At 57.7% G+C, this 19,340-nt stretch overlaps 1 protein-coding gene across 1 annotated transcript; it reads right to left on the minus strand.

The window, feature by feature from the left end:
• Positions 1-7,958: 7,958 nt before the first annotated feature.
• On the minus strand, positions 7,959-14,975 carry LOC133749314 (epoxide hydrolase 3-like). The gene is made up of 11 exons (XM_062178506.1): positions 14,970-14,975; positions 13,209-13,323; positions 12,936-13,045; positions 12,582-12,638; positions 12,156-12,527; positions 11,997-12,082; positions 11,565-11,722; positions 11,326-11,454; positions 9,575-9,678; positions 9,271-9,407; positions 7,959-9,162 (listed from the first exon to the last, which is right to left on the minus strand). The coding sequence occupies exons 1-11, from the start codon at positions 14,973-14,975 to the stop codon at positions 8,934-8,936; spliced, it is 1,503 nt and encodes a 500-aa protein (XP_062034490.1). The 3' UTR covers positions 7,959-8,933.
• Positions 14,976-19,340: the final 4,365 nt, after the last annotated feature.

Genomic DNA, 19,340 nt, shown 5'->3' on the forward strand with positions numbered 1-19,340 from the left:
GCCCAAGTCCTTGAGTCCCTGCTACCCATGTGGGAGACCTAGCTGTTTCAGGCATCTGGGGAGTGACCCAGTGAATGGGGGTTCTTTCTCCTGCTCTCTGCCTTTCAAATAAATGAAAATAAAATCAATTTCAGGAGCTGGCATTGTGGTGAAGCAAGTAAAGCTGCCACCTGCAGTGCCAGCATCCCATATGGGCACTGGTTCAAGTCCCGGCTGCTCCACTTGTGATCCAGCTCTCTGCTATGGCCTGGGAAAGCAGTGGAAGATGGCCCAACTGCTTGGGCCCCTGCACCTGTGTAGGAGACCCAGAAGAAACTCCTGGCTCCTGGCTTCAGATTGGCACAACTCTTGCCATTGCAGCTATTTGGGGAATGAACCAGTGGATGGAAGATCTCTCTCTCTCTCTCTCTCTCTCTCTCTTATGCTTCCTTTCAAATAAACACTCTGTATTTTTTAAAGAAAATCTTTCATTTAAAATAAAAAAGCAAAAAAAATGGAAATACAATTATCATAAGCCTTTTTCCCAATTTATTCACATTTTGTGACATTTGCCTTATTTTGCATATATATATATATATATATATATATATATATATGTACACTTTTTGGCTGAGCCACTGGAATGGAGATTGCAGATGTGATGTTCCTTTGCCCCAAATACTTGATGGTGTGTTTCCTAACTCAGAGAGCCTGGCATTCTCCTAGAGACACATACTGGAGCTTCCACCCCACAGTCCATATTCAAACCGGTTGCCCCAGTGATATCCTGTACAGTGTTTCTTTGCATCCTCATATCTCTTGACCTCCTGCAGCTGAATCCACCCCTCTGTCTTTTTTTTTTTAAAGATTTATTTATTTGAAAGACAGAGTTACAGAGAGAGAGGCAGACAGACAGAGATCTTCCATTGGCTGCTTTACTCCCCAAATGGCCACATGACCAAAGCTGAGCCCATCCAAAGCCAGGAACCAGAAGCTTCTGCCAGGTCTCTCATGCGGGTGCAGGGGCCCAAGCACCTGGATCATCTTCCACTGCTTTCCCAGGTGCATTAGCAGAGAGCTGGATTAGAAGTGGAGGACCCGGGACTCAAACTGGCACCTACATGGGATGACAGTGCTGCAAGCCAGGGTTTTAACCCGCTGCACTGCTGTGCTGCTGTGCTACAGCGCCGACCCCCTTCTTCAACCTTTCTTTGTCTTCCATGACATTGAAGTGTTGGGAAACTCAAGATCCTGCAGCACTGGACCTGCTAACTCCTCATGGTCAAGTTCATGCTGTCCAGCTTTGCAGGAGGCACAGGTGCTCCCAGGTGGCCGACATTGTCTGTGCTCAACTTTGATGGAATCTGGTTCGAGTCCCGGCTGCGCCACTTCCCATCCAGCTCCCTGATAAATGTGCCTGGGTAAACAGCAGAAGATGGCCCAAGCACTGTGTACATGGGAGACCAGGATGGAGTTCCTGGCTTCGGCCTGGCCTTTACCCTGGTTCATTCCCCCAAATGATTGCAACAGCCAAGTCTGAGAGAGACTGAAGCCAGGAGCCCAGAATTCCATCTTTGTCTCCCACGTGGGTGGCAGGGACCCACCCAAGTATGTGGGCCACCATCTGCTGACTTTCCCAGGTGCATTAGCAGGGAGCTAGATGGGAAGCAGAACAGCCAGGACTCAAACCTGCTCACTGATGTGGGATGTGGGGCCATCTGCAGAGCCGCCACAATGCCTGGTTCCAATGTATCCCCCTTAAAGCACACGATTCAGTGCCAGTGTGACATTCCCACATCATCATCTCGATCTAATTCTGAAACATTCTGACGCTTCCCCCGACTCCGCCTCCCCAACCCAGTGAAATTCTGCCCTCATCAGCTTCCCCTCTTCCCAGAGTCCCTGGGGATCACTGCTCTACTTCCTGTCCCTGTGCATTTGCCTGACCTGGATGTCTGCTATCCGTGGAGTCACACACTGTCTGGCTTCTCTTCGCTCAGCTCAGCATCCTAACTTTTGAGCTGTAACCTCACTGCAGCGGGGGTCAGTGCCTTGTATCTCCTTTTTTCTATTTCTTCAAAGATTTATTTTATTTGAGGGGTAGAGTGAGAGAGAGAGAGAGAGAGAGAGAGAGAGAGAGAGAGAGAGAGAGGTCTTTCATCTGCTGGTTCATTCTCCAAATGGCCACAACAGCCAGAGCTGAGCGGATCCAGAGCCAGGAACCAGGAGCCTCTTCTGGGTCTCCCACGTGGGTGCAGGGGCCCATGCACTTGGGCCACCTTCCACTGCTTTCCCAGGTGCATTAGCAGGGAGCTGGATCAGAAGTGGAGCAGCTGGGACTCGAACCCTTGCCTTTATGGGATGCTGGCGTTGCAGGTGGTATGCCGCAATGCTGGCACCTCCCTGGGTGAAAGCTGAAAGAGAGGATAAAGAAGGCAGAGAGGAGTGTCCGAGAGAAAGAACAAAGACACAGAGCTAAGGATGTAAGTTGTAGATGGGACAGAGGCTGGCCCAAGGCTGGCAGGAGCTGTGGAGGCTCCATCTCACCTGGGATGTTCCCAGTCTGGCCCCCTACCCCACCCCTTATCAGAGAGAGGAGACATCTGCCCACCTCACAGATGCGGCCGCATCACCTAGGGACCAGTGATGACTTGCTAGAGGCCGAGTGGGATTTGAACCCAGATCTGAGAGGCTGCAGGTCTCCCGCAAAGCCCAGCAATAGGGGAGGGGAAAGGGAAGGGGAAGGGAAGGGAAGATGGGAGAGGGGTTGGGCAGAGAAAAAGTTGCGTAAGAAGGGGGCACCTGCTGAGTCACAGTGAGCTGTGCTGAGTCAGCATGCCCCTGGGGGCAGGCACAGCTCAGGCCCCTCCCGCACCCCCACCCTCCAAGAAATTAAAGCTCCCCCCCAGACCAGCTTGGGCTGTGCCCAGGCTCTTGCCTCTGCCTGGGACACCCAGCTGAGCAGAAGAACACTCGGCTTCTCCCCCATACAGGAACTCACAGACAACGTGCTGTCTCTGAAGCGTGCTTCCTTGTGCCTGCTCTGCAAGTTCCCACGCTCACTGCGCCTCTGCCCGTGCTGGTCCCATCTCCTAGCTTTGCCTTTTCTGTCCCTGTTCTTCAACCAGGTGACTTCCTGTTCTTTCCTCAGGGCTCCCTGGGGAGTCCCCACTTTATTTTTTTTTTTTTGAAACGCAGAGCAATATGTATATATATATATATATATATATATATATATATAGATATATATATATATATAGAGAGAGAGAGAGAGAGAGAGAGACAGAGACAGAGACAGAGAGAGAGACAGAGAGAGACAGAGACAGAGAGCGAGATCTTCCATGCACTGGTTCACTTTCTGAATGCCTACACCAGCCAGGATTGGGCTAGCTAGACTGAAGGCAGGAGCCAGGAGCTCCATCTGGGTCCCAAGTTCTTGATCTGTTGTTTCCCAGGTGCAATAGCAGGGAGCTGGATTGGAAGTGGAGCAGCCGGGACTCGAACCAGCATCCATATGGGAAGCTGGCACCGCAGGCAGTGGCTTTACCTGCTACACCACAGCGCCAGCCCCAAGCTCAGCCCCAAGCTCAGGGGTTGGAGGTGTCTGCCTCCTGCCCTGTCTTCCACCAATATGAGGAGATGCTCAGAGACAAGGCAGAAAGCGAGGCTTCTGGAGGGTCCCCGCATCCAGCAGCATGATATGGGCACAGACAGGGTGACCTGGGACAGTTTGGGGATCTCAGAGTGGCCAGAGGGTGGGGTCCTCCCTGCCCAGAAAAGCCACCATTGGGGGCCTGAGACATTCTCCTCAGTACCATGTCGGGGGTAGGTGGGAGGTGTCTGGGAGTTCTGAGCAGGGTTTGGGGATCCAGAGGCAGAGCTAGGGTCCTTGTGGGGAGGCAGGGGTAGGGAAGGCTGACTCCTCCCCTGAGTCTTCTGAGCAAAGATCTTTCTTCCAGACCTCTGCAAGGCACTGAGCGTCCCATCACAAGCAGCAACCAAGGAATGCAGACATACTTTTCACTAAGCAGGAAGTAGTGACTCTGGGGGCAGCAGGGGCCGGCCATAGGGGCAGAGCAGAAATGGGGGACAGCATAGGGGAATTGGAGTCTAAAGTGAGGAAAAAGCTGCAGAGCCCACCCACCCACCCACCCAGCAGGAGTGGAGGGTCTGGCTCCAGTAGCAGATCTCGCCCAAGGTGTCCAGGTCCCTCGGGATAGCTCAGGCAGAGCCAACATTCCCACGGCCCTGCAGCCCGTGGCCTCAGCCCCCTCCCCTTGGGGCCTGCATTTCTTCTGCATGAGCTCAGGCCCTGGGGACGCGGGACCTGGGGCCAGGCCAAGACACAGCTGTGCCGGCACGGCACGGCACTGCATGCTGACCAGGAACCTGAGAACTTGCCCTGGGCCGCGCTCCTCCTGGGGACTGTAATCCCGCCCGCCCTCTGCGCCCACGGAAGCTGCTGCGACCCAGCAGACTGGATCCTTGTGCTCAGCCCCTGAACCAGCAGAGGGCAGGGGTAAGGGCTGTGGGCAAGAGAGGCGGGGAGGGGTGGGGGTGGGAGGAGACACTGCCTCCCTGGGATCCTCTGGTGCTTGAACATCCCATAGCTCCCTACTGCCCGGAGTGGCTCAGCCTCTCCCTAGCTCTCCCCAGCATCACCTCCCTGTTCCTCCATCTTCTCGCTTCCCTAAAGGTTCATGTTCGCTCACTCATTCAACAAACATTGATGGAGGTCATACTCGGTGTCAGCTCCTGTTGGAGATGCAGGTGGCCCAAGGGACTAGCCTGCCAGTTCCTGCCCTGCTAGAGGAGAAAGATAAGAAATAAGCGAACACTTGAAGCAGTGGAGGGGAAGTTATAACCCAAGATCTGAAAGACAGGAGCTTGGCGAGTTATACAGTGTGGGGGAAGCGTGTTCCATGCAGAAGGGACAGCCAATGCAAAGGCTCAGAGGAGAAACAGGCAGGTGGTTGAAAGAAGTGCAAAGAGGTCAGGGTGTGGGGTGCAGACTGAGCTGGGTGGATGGGGGACAGGAGGCCAGGGCAGCTTGTGGGGGCTAAGTCCCAAGGGGGGTTCCAGGGTCTGGGATTGTAGTCCAGGCACCGTGGAAGCCACCAGCAGAGGAAGCTGATCAGATTCCGTTTGTAAATGAGCTCCGCCTTGTCCTCTCCCAGGGAGCCCTCTAGGAGGAGGCTTTGCCCGCCTCCTCTGCGCTCCCACGGCCTCCTCCATGGCGAGGCTCTGACCCCTCCGTGTGATCCTGCCTGCCCCCTGCCCCCACTCCCCATCCGCCTCCGGAACCCTGTAGGCATCTGTCTGGCTCATAGCTGATCTTTCGAGATGTCTCACAGAGGAGCCTGGTGCCCGGGAGGTGAAATAATTGTCCCTTGAATGAATGAATCAGGAGCTGGGACCTGAATGCGTGTGTCCGGGGCTGGGCACAGGGAGCCCTGAGCCCCAGCAGGGAGTGGCTGGGTCCCAGGAATTAGGGGAGGGCTGGTGGGGTTTCCCCAGGGACCAGAGAGCTAAATGGGGAAGAAAAAGCTGAAGGGATGGAAACTCACTTATCTTAAAAATACTTTTATTTATTTACTTACATTTCTTTGAAAGGCAGAGAGAGACAGATACACACAGAGAATCCTTGCATGTCTGGTTCACTCCCCTAAATGGCTGCTGGGTCAGGCTGAAGCCAGGAGCCAGGAACTCAGTTTGGGGTAGCAGGGGCCCAAGTACATGGACCATCTTCTATTGCCTCTCCCAGGCACATTAACAGGAAGCCAGACGGGAAGCGGAGCAGCCGGGACTCCGAGTGCTACAACACGGGATACCTGCGTGGCAGGTGGCAGCTTAACCCAGCGCACCACAGTACCGATCCCTCCTCGCGCCCCCCCCCTCCCCCGCTCCTTCTGACTCAGGGCCCTGGCACTGAGCCTGCCACTCCATGTCCGTGATTCCTGCCTGTGGCCTCGTGCCCCCTTCCCCCACCCCCAGCGGAAAACCTCTCCAGGGCCCATCCCACGGCCTCTCACCCGACCTTGGTGAAAGGTGGCTCTCCTGCATCGCCACGAGGGCCACGCCCCTCCGCCCTGCTGGGGTGCCAGGCTGCGCTCCCCAACCCCCAACCCCACGCGTGTCCCCGGTCTCTGTCCCACTTGTCGCAGCTTGGTGCCACCCTTCCCCCACAAGCCCACACCGAGGCGTCCGCTGTTGGGGAGCCTGCAGGAAGGCTTGTGGGGCACCAGACCCTTCCACGGAACATGCCCCGAACATGCCCCGAACATGCCTCGCACATGCCTGCCTCTCCCTCAGTGCCTGGACCTGAGCCTCCGTCTCTCTGGCCTGGCCCGCGCCCATCTCCCTCCCAGGCCTCCTCACGCTCGGTCTTCCCGCTCTGGTGCCTCGGCAGACGCACAGAGCGGACACCTGCCCCTTGCTAGCTGGCGTCCCGCATCTTCCTAGCCCAGAGGCTGAAACGGAAAACGTTAAACGCCCGGTGCGCACAGCGACCAGCAGCTTGGCCAGGCTCAACGCCAAGGCCGCCTCCTCCAGGCAGCCTTCCCCCCTGCCCCTTCTCCTGTCGTTCCGCATTGCGGTGCGCTCCAACACGGGACCCTCCAGCGGCTAGGCAGCGGTGTGAGGGAATGAATGGAAGGACCGAGGGAGTGATGGGAAGCGGTCTGGAGTCCGGGCAGAGAGGGGGAGAGAGAGAGAGAGAGAGAGAGAGAGAGAGAGAGAGAGAGGCGGAGCCTGTGCGGACCCCCGCTCTGCCCTCGGGTCCCGGCTCCCGCCCAAGCACGGCGCACCCCTCCCTCCCCACCGCCCCCGCGCCCCCCGGAAGCAAGATGCTCTCGGATTGGCTCAGACTTGGGGTGGAGGCGGGCCTCAGCCGAACCGCGAGTTCCTATTGGTTTCGATACCAGGCCTCTGCCCAATCAGAGCGATGGTTTCCTCCAACCGCTCCTCCCCCGCCACGCCCGTCTCCCGCCCTCCCGCTCGCCAGCGCCGAGGCGGAAGACCGCGCCTTCTTGTTACCCTGGCAACCGTCAGCGGACACCCCCCCCCGGTCTCCTTGGCAACTCTCCGAGGCCTCCCGTCAGCCTTTGCTTGGGCCCCTCCGGTCGCCCAGGCAACCGCTACCCGTTCCGGTCAACCATCACCCGTTCTCCCGTCGCCCCGGCAACCGTCTCCAGCCGATCCCCTCCCCTCCCCCCGCCAGTCCCACCGCCCCCTCCGGACGCCGAGATCCTCGGGGTCCCCCCCTTTCCCGCCCCTTCCCCAGTCCCCTCCTGGCCCCGAGGGAACGGCTTTGCTCCCGCCCTGCAAGGGGCCGCCCCGGGCGCTGAGGCCGCGCGCAGCCCCCCGCCCGGACCCCTGCGTGCTGGGACCGTCCAGCCGCCGCGGCGGGGAGCTCTTCAACATGCAGGCCATGTCCCTCCCCTGCTGAAAGCCCTCCCCGGCTGCCCCTTGAGAAGCGGAGCCCAGCGCCAGGGCGGAAAGGCGGTGGCCTCCGCGACAGCCCCTGGCTCATTCCCGCCTGGGTCCTCCCGGGGCCTCAGCGACCCCTTTACCTGAGAGCCTACCCATCCCAGCTCGCTGTCCAGCACGGGGCGTGTCCTGCTTCTGTCCCCAGGACGCAGGACTGTGCTGAGTGGGGGGGGGGGGGAGGAAGAGGCCGTCCGTATTGGGGACAGGGATGGCCCGTGGGTGGGCTTTGGCCTGGCAGGCCCACTACAAAGAATGGGGATGGGGGAAGGGTACTTCCAAACGTGTGTGGGAAAATGCAGTGGAAAGACTTTTAATTTTCGCTGCAGAAGTTTTAGAAGCCAAGCACATTTTTTTATCGTGCACTTCTTTAAAAAGTCCTGTGTGTATTCCAGAAACTGCCCCTGGACCCTCTGTATTGCAGGACACGTTCCACCACCACCACCCCCCCAAAAAAAAAAAAAAAAGCCAGACAGATAGAAATTGATGCTCTGATTACCTTTATTTGGAAGCTGGAGCCAGAGGGTCCCCTCCTCCCCACCGTGGAGGCTAATTTGGAAAAAGATGCCAGCAGTTGGAAGAGGAGTATCCCAGCAGGGTCCAGAGCCATTTTCCCAGGGAACTGAGACTGGCCAACCCACCCCCAAGGCAAGAGACCTTGACCTGAAAGGCCAAGATCATGATGGGGGGGAGGTAGAGCCATGGCTGGAGAACTTGGCACACCCACCGACCTTGGCGAAGTGGATTTATTTGAAAGGCAGAGAGAAAAAGAGAAAGAGAGAGGTCTTCCATCGGCTGGTTCACTCCCCAAATGCCTATAACAGCCAGAAGCTGGGCCAGGCCAAAGCTAGGCACCTGGATCACAATTCTGGGTCTTCCACGTGGTTGGCAGGGTAGCTGGGACTCGACCCAGGCACCTGCATCTGGGATGCAGATGCCCCAGGCAGTGTCTGAACCACTGCACATCAGACACCCACCCTGCACCCTCAACACTACTTTGAACGGGAGTACCCTCATCATCAGTGCGAACAGAACTTTCTACTGGGAAATGGCAACTGAACGCTTCAGAGGTGGCTAGCGTCTCGGATGCACCGCATCTTAAAGGTGTATTTCATTTTAATTAATTCACGTGCGTGGATTGCTGGAGCCGGCTGGGGCCGAGAACTAATGGACTGGCCAGAGCAGCATGGAGGGAAGGGAAGCTCTGTGCTCTGAGTGCCCTGGGGGCCCCCACCTTGGCAGGGAGAAGGGTGGACCTCAGGGAGTGGAGTGGAGGGAGGGAGGGGAGGGGTGGGGGACTGGGTCGTGACACCTGCCGGGTGTGAACGCAGCGGGCTTGGCGTGCCTTGGGGCACCCACAATGCCTTGTGTGTGGGCCCGGGCGGGGAGAAGGGGCGTGCTGCCCAGGTCCATTCAGTCCATGACAGGTGCATGCACCTGGGCAGGCCCTGGAGTTCCCAGGAGGGCCACTACTGGTCCAGCAGGTCTTGTAAGAAGGCCCACATGTACTGGTGCATCTCCTGGGGGTGGCTCTGCGGGATCCAGTGTCCCGCGCCGCGCAGCACGTGTGTCTCCAGCCGCCCCGGCACAAAGCGGCTGCTGATGGCTCCCACCAGCCCCAGCTCAAAGTAAGGGTCCTTCTCCCCCCACAGCAGCAGGGTGGGCATGGCCAGCTCCTGGGGCTCCAGGGGGAAGTTCCTGTAGCCGAGACAGATAGGCAGGAGAGCCGGTCCACCCCCTTCCCCAACTCCCCCCAAATCCCTGGAGCTGCTGCTGCTCCTGGGTAGGTGGGGGTGGGGGTCTCACCTGAAGAGGTTGCGGTAGTAGTTGATGGGTCCCGTGAGCCCACCGGGCTGCGAGAACTCATACAAGAAGGCCTCAAGCTCAGCGGGCGTCAGGCGGGGGATGCCCGTCTTGTGGTGGGTAAGGGTGCTTTTCAAGATCTGGGCACAAGGCGGGCGGTGGCGGAGTGGGGGGTTGGGGGTTGGGGCGGACTCGGGCGTCTGTGCTCAGCCCCGCCCACCCGCTCTGCCCCGCCCCGCCCACCCCTGCTGCCCACCTGCTCTGCCCCTTCCCCCCTCCCTCCCCAAGCCGCTGCGGCCCGGGGCACCTGGAAATCAGACATGGAGAGCAACTTCTCCGGCAGCCAGGGCAGCTGGAACAGGAAGACGTAATTGGATCGGAAGAATTGGCCGATGTGGCGCATGGAGTAGTCTGGAGGAGGGTGAAGGGGGGAGGGCGAAGTGGGGAGGCGGGGGTGGGGTGGGGAGGAGATGTGAGGCCTGGGGCCCGGGGCCTGGGGTGCCCTTGCAATCCTACACACACCCGGGTGGGCACACAGGCCTCGGGGTGGGGGCGAGTCTTCACGGCGGCACTGGCCGGGCCACTAGCGTCCTGCCATTGTATCCACAGGATGGGAGTGGGTGCTCCCCTGGACAGTTCCCCAGGGAGGGAAGAGGGGACACCCTCACAGTCACAGGTGTGCTTAGGCCTGGATGCACCTGCCCTGAGCCATCCCACAAACACTATTGAGCACCTGTTGTATGCCAGAACTGGGTTGCAGACCCTAGGGGATAAAATTCTCCACCCTCAGGGACCTAGAGGAGAGGAAGGGACCCACAGTCGGATTAAACGCAGGTGGTTGGTGATGCCGGGTGGGCGGGACTGTGGCACAGCAGGTGGAGCCACCACTGGGGACGTGTCTGTCCCCCATATGGGAGTGCTGGGTTTCAGTCCTGGCCATCACCTGCTCTGGGTTTCAGCCTGGCCCAGCCCTGGCTGTTGAAGTTCATCTAGGGAATGAACCAGTGGATGGAAGAGCTCTCTCTCTCTCTCTCTCTGTTGCTCTGCCTTTTTTGTTTGCTTTTAAGATTTATTTGAAAGAATTATAAAGAGAGAGGGAGAGGCACAGAGAGGGAGGGAGAGAGAGAGAGAGAAAGAGAGATCTCCCATCCGCTAGTTCATTCCCCAAATGGCTGCAACGGCCAGGGCTGGGCCAATTGAAAGCGAGGAGCCAGGAACTTCTTCCAGGTCTCCCATTTGGGTGCAGGAGCCCAAGCCCTCGGGCCATTCTCTGTTGCTTTCCCAGGCCCATTAGCAGGGAGCTGTATTGGAAGTGGTGCAGCTGAGACTCCAATGGGTGCCCTTATGGGATGTTGGCACTGCTGGCTGCAGCTTCACCCACTGCACCACAATGCCTGCCCACATGATGCTTTCCTAAGCCAAGGAGCCTTGTGTTGGCTACTGCATGCAGGTTCCTTGTTTGATGAGCTCAATCCCATATGAGCACCAGTTCGTGTCCTGGCTGCTCCACTTCCAATATAGCTCCCTGCTAATGTGCTTGGGAAAAAGCACCAGAAGATGGCCCGAGTCCTTGGGCCCCTACACCCACATGGGAGACCCAGAAGAAGCTCCTGGCTCCTGGTTCCTGGCTCCTGGCTTCAGATTGGCTCAACGTTGTTGCAGCCATTTGGGGAGTGAACCAGTGGATGGAAGACTTCTGTCTCTCTCTCTCTCTGTAACTTTGTCAAATAAATACATAAAATCTTAAAAATTTATATATGAATGAAATCATTTTTTTAAAAAAAGACTTGGACTTCATCGCTAAGATAGCCTATTAATGGATACCCGCAAATATTAAAAAAAATGCAAATCCAAAACACTTCGGGTGCCAAGCATTTCGGATAAGAGATCCTCAACCTGTTCCTGTTATTAACGTGCTCCAAGATTCCGGATCCCTCCCACCTGCGTTGCCCCGGGGAAGAGGGCCCCCAGTTCACCTGGGCACACTCCCAGCCCCCTAATGTGCTCACCGGAGGACCCACAAGTGCACACATGTGCATCCCCGACTCTTGCACGCACCTTGGTACACGGACATGGGGGCGGCGCTGACCACCACCATCCTTTCGATCAGGGATGGGAAGTAGATGGAGAGATTCCAGGCCAGGAGGGCGCCCCAGTCGTGGGCCACGAGGATGCATCTGGAATAACCTAGAGGTGGCAGGAACTGGCTTAAAAAGGGGAGGGTGTGCCGGGCAGGGGCGGATTCCAGCGGTGGTGGGAAGCCAGAAGGCATGGGGGGAGGAAGCCCGTGTCCGCACCCAGGCCCTGGATGACATCTTGGATGTCGGCCACCAGCAGATCCATGGTGTAGCAATCCACATCCTTGGGCGCGTCCGAGGGCCCGTACCCACGCAGGTCCACAGCCACGACGTGGAAGCGGCTCTGGAACTCCCGGAGCTGGTAGCGCCAGGAAAACCTGCCGGGGCGGGTGGAGTAGTGTGGGGTGGGAGGGGTGGAGTTGAATCAGGCTCTCCCCCCACCCCACCCCCGTCTCCGTCTCCCACCCGTGTCACTCCTGCTCGTCGCCCAGGAGGAATCTTTGGGGGACCTCACCGTCGTGGTCTGGATTTCCCGGAGGGCGGAGGAGGGTGGAGGAGGCGAGGCAGAGGCCACGACCAAATGCACCCCAGGTCCACAGCGGCTGCCCCCTGCCCCTGGCATCCCACCCCCATATATAGCCCCAGGCCTACCAGTTCTCGGGGAAGCCGTGCAGGAATAGCATCAGCGGCCCGTTGCCCTGGCCGGCCGAGACGTAGTGCAGGCGCAGCCCGGAGCTCTACGGGGAGAGGCGCCACGTGAGGCCCGGGGACCCCGGGGACCCCGGCCCCGCCCACACGCCCCGCCCACACGCGCCCGGCCGCGCTCACCCTGAGGGTCAGCACGCAGTGCTCGCCCAGCGCCGGGTCGTGCAGGCAGGCGGGGGCGGCGCGCCGGGGGCGCCCGCAGCAGCCGCGCCGCGGCCGGCACAGCACGTGCGCCAGCGCCACGCAGCCGTAGACGGCGGCGGCGGCCAGCGCGGCCGAGAACACGAGGCTCCACAGGAAGGCGCGCAGCAGCTTGAGCGAGAGGCGCGACGGCGCCAGCAGCGCCGTCACCACCAGCTCGGGCATGTCGCCGCGCTGCGGGCCGTCGTCGGGGGCGGCGGGCGGCGGTGACGGCGACGCGGGATCCGGGCCGCCGCGCGCACCGCCTTTGGCCCCGAGCTGCTCCGTGCCGCCGGGCTTGTGCGGGGACGCGCGGACGGAAACGGGGGGCCGGCGGTGGCCCTAGCGTACGACGCGCTCGCCCCGGTGCCAGGTGAAGACTGGGCGCGACAGCGGCGGGGAACCGGTCTGGGGTGCGGGGAGCGGGTGTGGAAGCGAGGCAGTGGGCGTGGCCTAGAGAGCACCTAGGACGGGGCTCCCCGCAGTGGGTGTGTGACTAGGAACCCCGGAGGGCCGAGAGGAGACGCCCCTCAGGCTGAAGTGGGAGGAGCTTGGAGAGAGGGGCGGAGCTTGTACAGAGGGGGTGCGGCCTAGGAGCGTTGTCGGGGTTGAGGGCGTGGCTTGGGTGGGCAGTAGGAGGTGGCCTGGAAGGGCGCGGAGTCTAATATTGGGCGCGGAGGCTGGGCCAATGAGCTGCGGGCTGACCTGGAGCCGAGCCAATGAGACGGGGCGGAGGCGGGGCCGGAACCTAATATGGCGGGGCAGGCGGGCCCGGAAGCGGAAGGAGAGGAGCGGGCGATGGGTGAGCGGCTGGGCTTTAGGAGGCAGGCGCGGGCGTCGCAGCGGCCCGAGCAGGGCTCTGGAGGTTCCTGGCCGTCCCCCACTGGGAGCTCCCCGACCTGGAGCGCGCGCCACTGTCCCCTCGCTGGCCTGGCTCCGAGGGACCTCGCAGCACCGGCTCTCAGCTCTGGTTCCAACGGCGGGTCCAGAGGCCTCGGCCCCGCGCCGCCGTCCAGTTGGTCCAGCGAGCCCGGCGGGCCGCCCCTGCGCAGTTGTGATTGGACAGCGGCGGGGTTCCGCTGGTGGCGACCAGCTGAGAAAGGAGGACTGGGCCGTTGAGTCCGCGGGGGCGCTGGCTCAAAGAGGAAGCTGACTGGGCAGGGCCAGGCGTGGTGGGGCCCCCGGGTCACAACGCCCTGGCCCCGCGCTGTCCCAAGCTTCCTATTCTGCAACCCTCCCCGAGTATCCGTTCCCGGGGACACCCATCCTTTTTTTAAAAAAATACATATATATATATATATGTATGTATGTGTGTGTTTGTATATATATATATATATATGAATATGAAAGGGCAGAGTTAGAGAGAGGCAGAGAGAGAGGTCTTTCCTTCTGCTGGTTCAGTCCCCAGATGCCTGCAATGGCCAGAGCTGGGCCGATCCGAAGCCAGGAGCTTCTTCCAGGTTTCCTACGTAGGTGCAGGGGCCTGAGGACTTAGGCCATCTTCTGCTTTCCCAGGCCATAGCAGAAAACTGGATGGGAAGTGGAGCAACCGGGACTTGAACGGGCGTTCCCCTGCGCCGGCCCCAACACCCATCCTTTTGAATGCTTCCGGCAACGCCACTGAGTGTAGATCATATTGTCGCCTCCTGTTTACAGCTCAGGAGCCTGAAATACCAGGAGGAAGTCAGCAGAGTGGTGTCCCCACCTGTCCTATCCTGGGGAGTGGGGTGGGCGGGGGGGGGGGCAGCTCTTGGAATGGTTATTCAGGTCTCTGTCACTTTGTGTTTCTGGAAGGCAGGGTTAGAGACTGGGGAGAGGCAGCGTTCTTCCAAGCACAGGTTCACTTCTCAGCAGCAATGGCTTCCAAGGGGCTGGGCCAGGCTAAAGCCAGGAGCCTGGAACTCCACCTGGTCTCCCACGTGGGTGGCAGAGCCCTGAGCCATCTTCTTGGGCCATCACCTGCTGTTCTCCCAGGCTGGATGGGAAGTGGAGCAGCCAGGACTCGCACAGGATGGCTGTGATGGCCCCCTCATTTCAAACACTGCTTCCTCTCCTTGCAGTGCTATCCGTGTAGCCCTGTCTAGTCATGGCTGCTACACATTATGCCCCGTCATGGGAGCACAGGGACGTCCAGGTACAGCGTCCTGAGCACACAGCCTGCATTGCACTCACTCTGGTTTCCAAGCTGGATGTCACCACCCACCCTTCCTCCTCTCACCCCGCCCGTGTGTTGTGTGTCATAAGGTTGATGTCCTGTCTACTGCTCTCCAATCACTCTGGCAGTATGCCCGGGCTGCCTGGCTATGGTGGGTGCCATGGGACCTCCCTCCCCCTTCACTCCTCTCCCACACGGCACCCCCTCCCCTTCCCCTTGGAACAAGACAGTCACAGGAATGTAACTTTATATTCAGTACAAATGTTTATTTTTGCAATGAGAACTGCACAAAAAAAAAAAAAAAACTTCAGTATAAGTGAAAAGTCTATGAACTCCCTTCTACAAACGTCTAAAGTGTTTAATACAAGTCTCAGGTTCACTGACATAATTATTGGCCAAGCGATCCGTGCATACAGTACAGTGGGGGAGGGGCTTGTACACACCTCTAACTCTTGGGAGGAGAGAAAACAAAAAAACAAAACTACAGCTGTTTCTAGTACCGCGGGAAGGGCACCGGGAGGTGGCTGGAGAAATGAACAGACCCCGGTTCTGGTTCTGAGTGCAACCCACTTAAAGAGACTCACGCCCATCGAGGGAAGCAGGTGGGGGAGGGGTAGAGAAAGCCCCAGCCCATTTCACCTGGCAGGTGCCCACAGAACCATCTGCAGCACCAGCCCTGAGACCCAGCCTGGGGAAGTTTCTGAATAAAAACGAATTAGGCTGGGGGGGATGGGGTGAGCCGGAAGAAACCCCAGAAAATCCAAAATAACTAAGATCAGCACGCTGGCATGTGAACCTGCGCTTGGGACGTGGGAAGCAGAATGGAGGAAGAAGCCTCTGGCCGGTCGCCTGAACTTGACCCTGGGGACACAGGCCATAAGGGGGAAAGGAGGGGTTTTCGGGTTCACGAACTGGGAAGACGAGGTCTCTGCGGCACACGCGCATCGCACACCTGCGTCTTCCTTTCTCGGGCGGGCCCGCGTGTGTGCACACAAGAAAGCCCTGTCTGTGGGGACGTCCACTTCGTCTAAGGAAATCTGGGTAACCCTGAGCTTAAATGAAAGGAGGGGGGAAGTGGCTCCAGGCCTTTGCTAGTGGGCGGGGCTGGAGGAAGACAGGAGAATACTGTCTATGTATAATGTTTGGCCAGGGTTCTGCAAGGCTGGGCCGCCCACCTCGGTTGGGGTCCCCTAATCGCAGCTTCAGGCCAGGGGGACAGGCTGTGGGAAGGGCTGGGGTGGGGTAGGGTGGGGCTGGGGCCCTGGGCCTGACCCAGGCAACAGGTGGTTCACAAAGAAAATGTCAGGGAGACGCCAGCATTAAAAAAGAGAGATGTGTTTATTCCATGATCAGTACAGACCAAATGCATATTCACCGTATGAAACTCAAACCAGTCAGTGACTCCAGAGTTTGGCCAACACTGAGGCACCAGTGTCGTGGTGTAGAGTGGGTTCTCATGGCACGCGTAACCTTGTTAAGGGCTCCAATTATAAAATTAAAAAAAAACGAGCAGAGGAAGGAGCAGTCGGTGTGTGTGGGGGGGGGGCAGGGCCGGGCACGTGGGGCTGGGGGTTGGGGGGTTGGCCTCAGGTCTCTGGCCCCCTCCACCCCTGATCCCTTGACCCTGCACTGCCCAGGGCCCACTTCATCCCCTGGCCCTGCCCGTTATTGGTTTTAAAAAAAATTCAAACAGATTTGACATTAAAAAAAAAAAACAAAAAAAAACACTGACCCGGGCCCTCCTCCAAAGCCCACTGACCCGGGCCTCTCCCCAAAGCCCACTAACCCGGGCCTCTCCCCAAAGCCCACTGACCTGGTCCTCTCCCCAAAGCCCACTGACCCAGGCCCTCCTCCAAAGCCCACTGACCCGGGCCTCTCCCCAAAGCCCAGTGACCCGGGCCCTCTCCCCAAAGCCCACTGACCCGGGCCCTCCTCCAAAGCCCACTGACCCGGTCCTCTCCCCAAAGCCCACTGACCCGGTCCTCTCCCCAAAGCCCACTGACCCGTGCCCTCCTCCAAAGCCCACTGACCCGGTCCTCTCCCCAAAGCCCACTGACCCGGTCCTCTCCCCAAAGCCCACTGACCCAGGCCCTCTCCCCAAAGCCCACTGACCCGGGCCCTCTCCCCAAAGCCCAGTGACCCGGGCCTCTCCCCACAGCCCACTGACCCCGGGCCTCTCCCCAGAGCCCACTGACCCGGCCCTCTCCCCAGAGCCCACTGACCCAGGCCTCTCCCCAAAGCCCACTGACCCGGCCCTCTCCCCAAAGCCCACTGACCCCGGGCCTCTCCCCAAAGCCCACTGACCCGGCCCTCTCCCCAAAGCCCAGTGACCAAGGCCCTCTTCCCCAGAGCCCACTGACCCGGGCCATCTCCCCAAAGCACAAAGCGTGACCCAGAGGGCAAAGAGAAGACAATCAGAACCTCCCAGGCCAACAGCCAAGCAGCACATCAGATCCAAGTCCTCAAAGCTTTCCAACTTCAGGAAACCAGTGAAGTCATACACACACAAATCTTTTCATCCCATTAGCTCAGTTGTCCCCAGCCACCATTTCACGATTCCTAATCTCCCAACTAGCATCCCTTCCAGGCAACCCCCAGAACAGGAGAGCCTCTGATGTGCTTACAAATAAAGTTCGGCCTCAGCCGGCAACAGTGGCTCACTAGGCTAATCCTCTGCCTGCGGCGCCGGCACACCGGGTTCCAGTCCCGGTTGGTGGGCGCCGGATTCTGTCCCGGTTGCCCCTCTTCCAGGCCAGCTCTCTGCTGTGGCCCGGGAAGGCAGTGGAGGATGGCCCAAGTGCTTGGGCCCTGCACCCGCATGGGAGACCAGAGGAAGCACCTGACTCCTGGCTTCGGACTGGCCCAGCGCATCAGCCATAGTGGCCATTTGGGGGGTGAACCAACGAAAGGAAGACCTTTCTCTGTATCTCTCTCTCTCTCACTGTCTAACTCTGCCTGGTTATATATATATATATATATATATATATATATATATATATATATATATAAACAAATAAGTCAGCCTCACCAGGTACCAATGTGGGCTCCTCCCCCTCATTTACATAAAGCCAAGGGGACAATGATAATATTCTCCTTTGTACAGCTCTCAGAAAGAAGGGTCCTTAAACTTGCTTGAATCTCAGCAGATATTATAGAGTCTACAACTAAGAGTCTGTTCATGCATATAGCACAAGTGGAATTCTCCCAGGCCAAGGATTCAAATGCCAAGAGTTACTTTGAGAGATCATTCCAGAAAGATTCAGTAAAAGAAGGAAAAGAGACTTGCTACCTTGGGCAACTGGAGCTTCACCCCAATGGGCATTTTTCACACGACTCTGTGGATCATATTCCAGAATGTCCCACTGGAGACAGACCAGGTAGCCAGGGAAGAAATTTATCTACAACTCTCACCCACCCCTCATTTGTTGAGACTGCTTTTAACTCACACATGAGAAAATCGCCATGTGGACAATCTCGAGTGTCCACTAACAAATGTCCATTAATAAATGCTTTAAAGAGATCAATGCATCCCATATCCCATCGCCATAGTGATTGGCTAAAGCAGAAAGTGCCACTCAGGGGGATGGGGATTCTGCCCCCTAGAGGATAACTGGAAGGTCTGGAGATTTTGTTTGTCACAGCAGAGGGGGTGCTGCTGGTATCTACCTAATGGGTAGAGGCCACTGTTAAATCTCTTTCAGTGCACAGGACAGCTCCCTACAGCCAGGAAGTACCCAGCTTCAAGTACCAGCAGTGCCAAGCCTGAGAAACCCTAGGTGGAAGATGGATGCACGAGCCAACTGGAATCAACAGAAAGTCAACCCCAAGAGTAGCTGTTTATGTCTTCCCTGGAAAGTGCAATATGGCCTATGACCTTTGTTAACAAAGAAGAGTGGAGGTGTGCAGTGTGGAGAAAGAGATGGGGTTGGGCATCAGGTGGTGCCAAGGATGATGCTCAGAGAAAAACTACAGGGATGAGAAACCCACCCCCTGTTGACCTCCCTGGAGCCCCCTCATCAGCTCTGCCCTGAAGATGTTGCTTATTACTTGTATGGCTATAAACCCCTTTCTTGTTCAAGCTGGTTGAGTTGACTTGCTTCACTTGCAAATAAAAGCTCTCCAACCAAATGGGAGAATCAGTGTCTGCTAAATCTCATCCTGCTTTTCTAGAAGGGTCCTGGTACAGTAAACACAACCCAGCCTTGGCACACAAGCTGGGATACATAGCATCTATTAGGGGCTGGTGCTGTGGCGCAGCGGGTTAAAGCCCTGGCCTGAAGCGACCCAGAGGAAGCTCCTGGCTCCTGACTTTGGATCGGCGCAGCTCTGGCCATTGCGGCCATCTGGGGACGGATGGAAGACCTCTCTCTGTGTCTCGACCTCTCTCTGTAACTCAATCTTTCAAATAAATAAAATAAATCTTAAAAAAAAAATAAAGTATCTATTACATGCTTGCAGAGCCCATGGAAGCATGAAGGTGGGATTCGTGCAGACCCAGCATCAGGCACTTACAAAGCAAGTAATGAATACCTGTTGGCATTAATGGAATGAACACTTAATTAACTGGAATTAATGCTGCACCTGGACCTGTGCTCCCCTCGCAGCTCTCAGGAACCATTTTAGCCCTCAATCATTGATTTTCCCTGCACAGTAGCTGCTTCTTCTGTTCTGTGTTTGGTCATTGACTATCAATAGGTTCGAATCTGCCCTGTGGCCTTAAAAGCTTCACCAACTGACAAATTCTTAGCACATCCATGAAACACATTTCTTTAAAAAAAAAAAAAAAGATTTATTTATTTGAAAGGCAGAGTTACAGAGAGGCAGAAGGAGAGAGAGAGAGAATCTTCCATCTGCTGGTTCACTCCCCAGATGGCCGCAATGGCCAGAACTGCACCGATCTGAAGCCAGGAGCCAGGAGCTTCTTCTGGGTCTCCCACATGGGTGCAGGGTCCCAA

The sequence above is a fragment of the Lepus europaeus genome, chromosome 20, assembly GCF_033115175.1.
Source record: "Lepus europaeus isolate LE1 chromosome 20, mLepTim1.pri, whole genome shotgun sequence".
Classification (NCBI taxonomy): domain Eukaryota; kingdom Metazoa; phylum Chordata; class Mammalia; order Lagomorpha; family Leporidae; genus Lepus; species Lepus europaeus.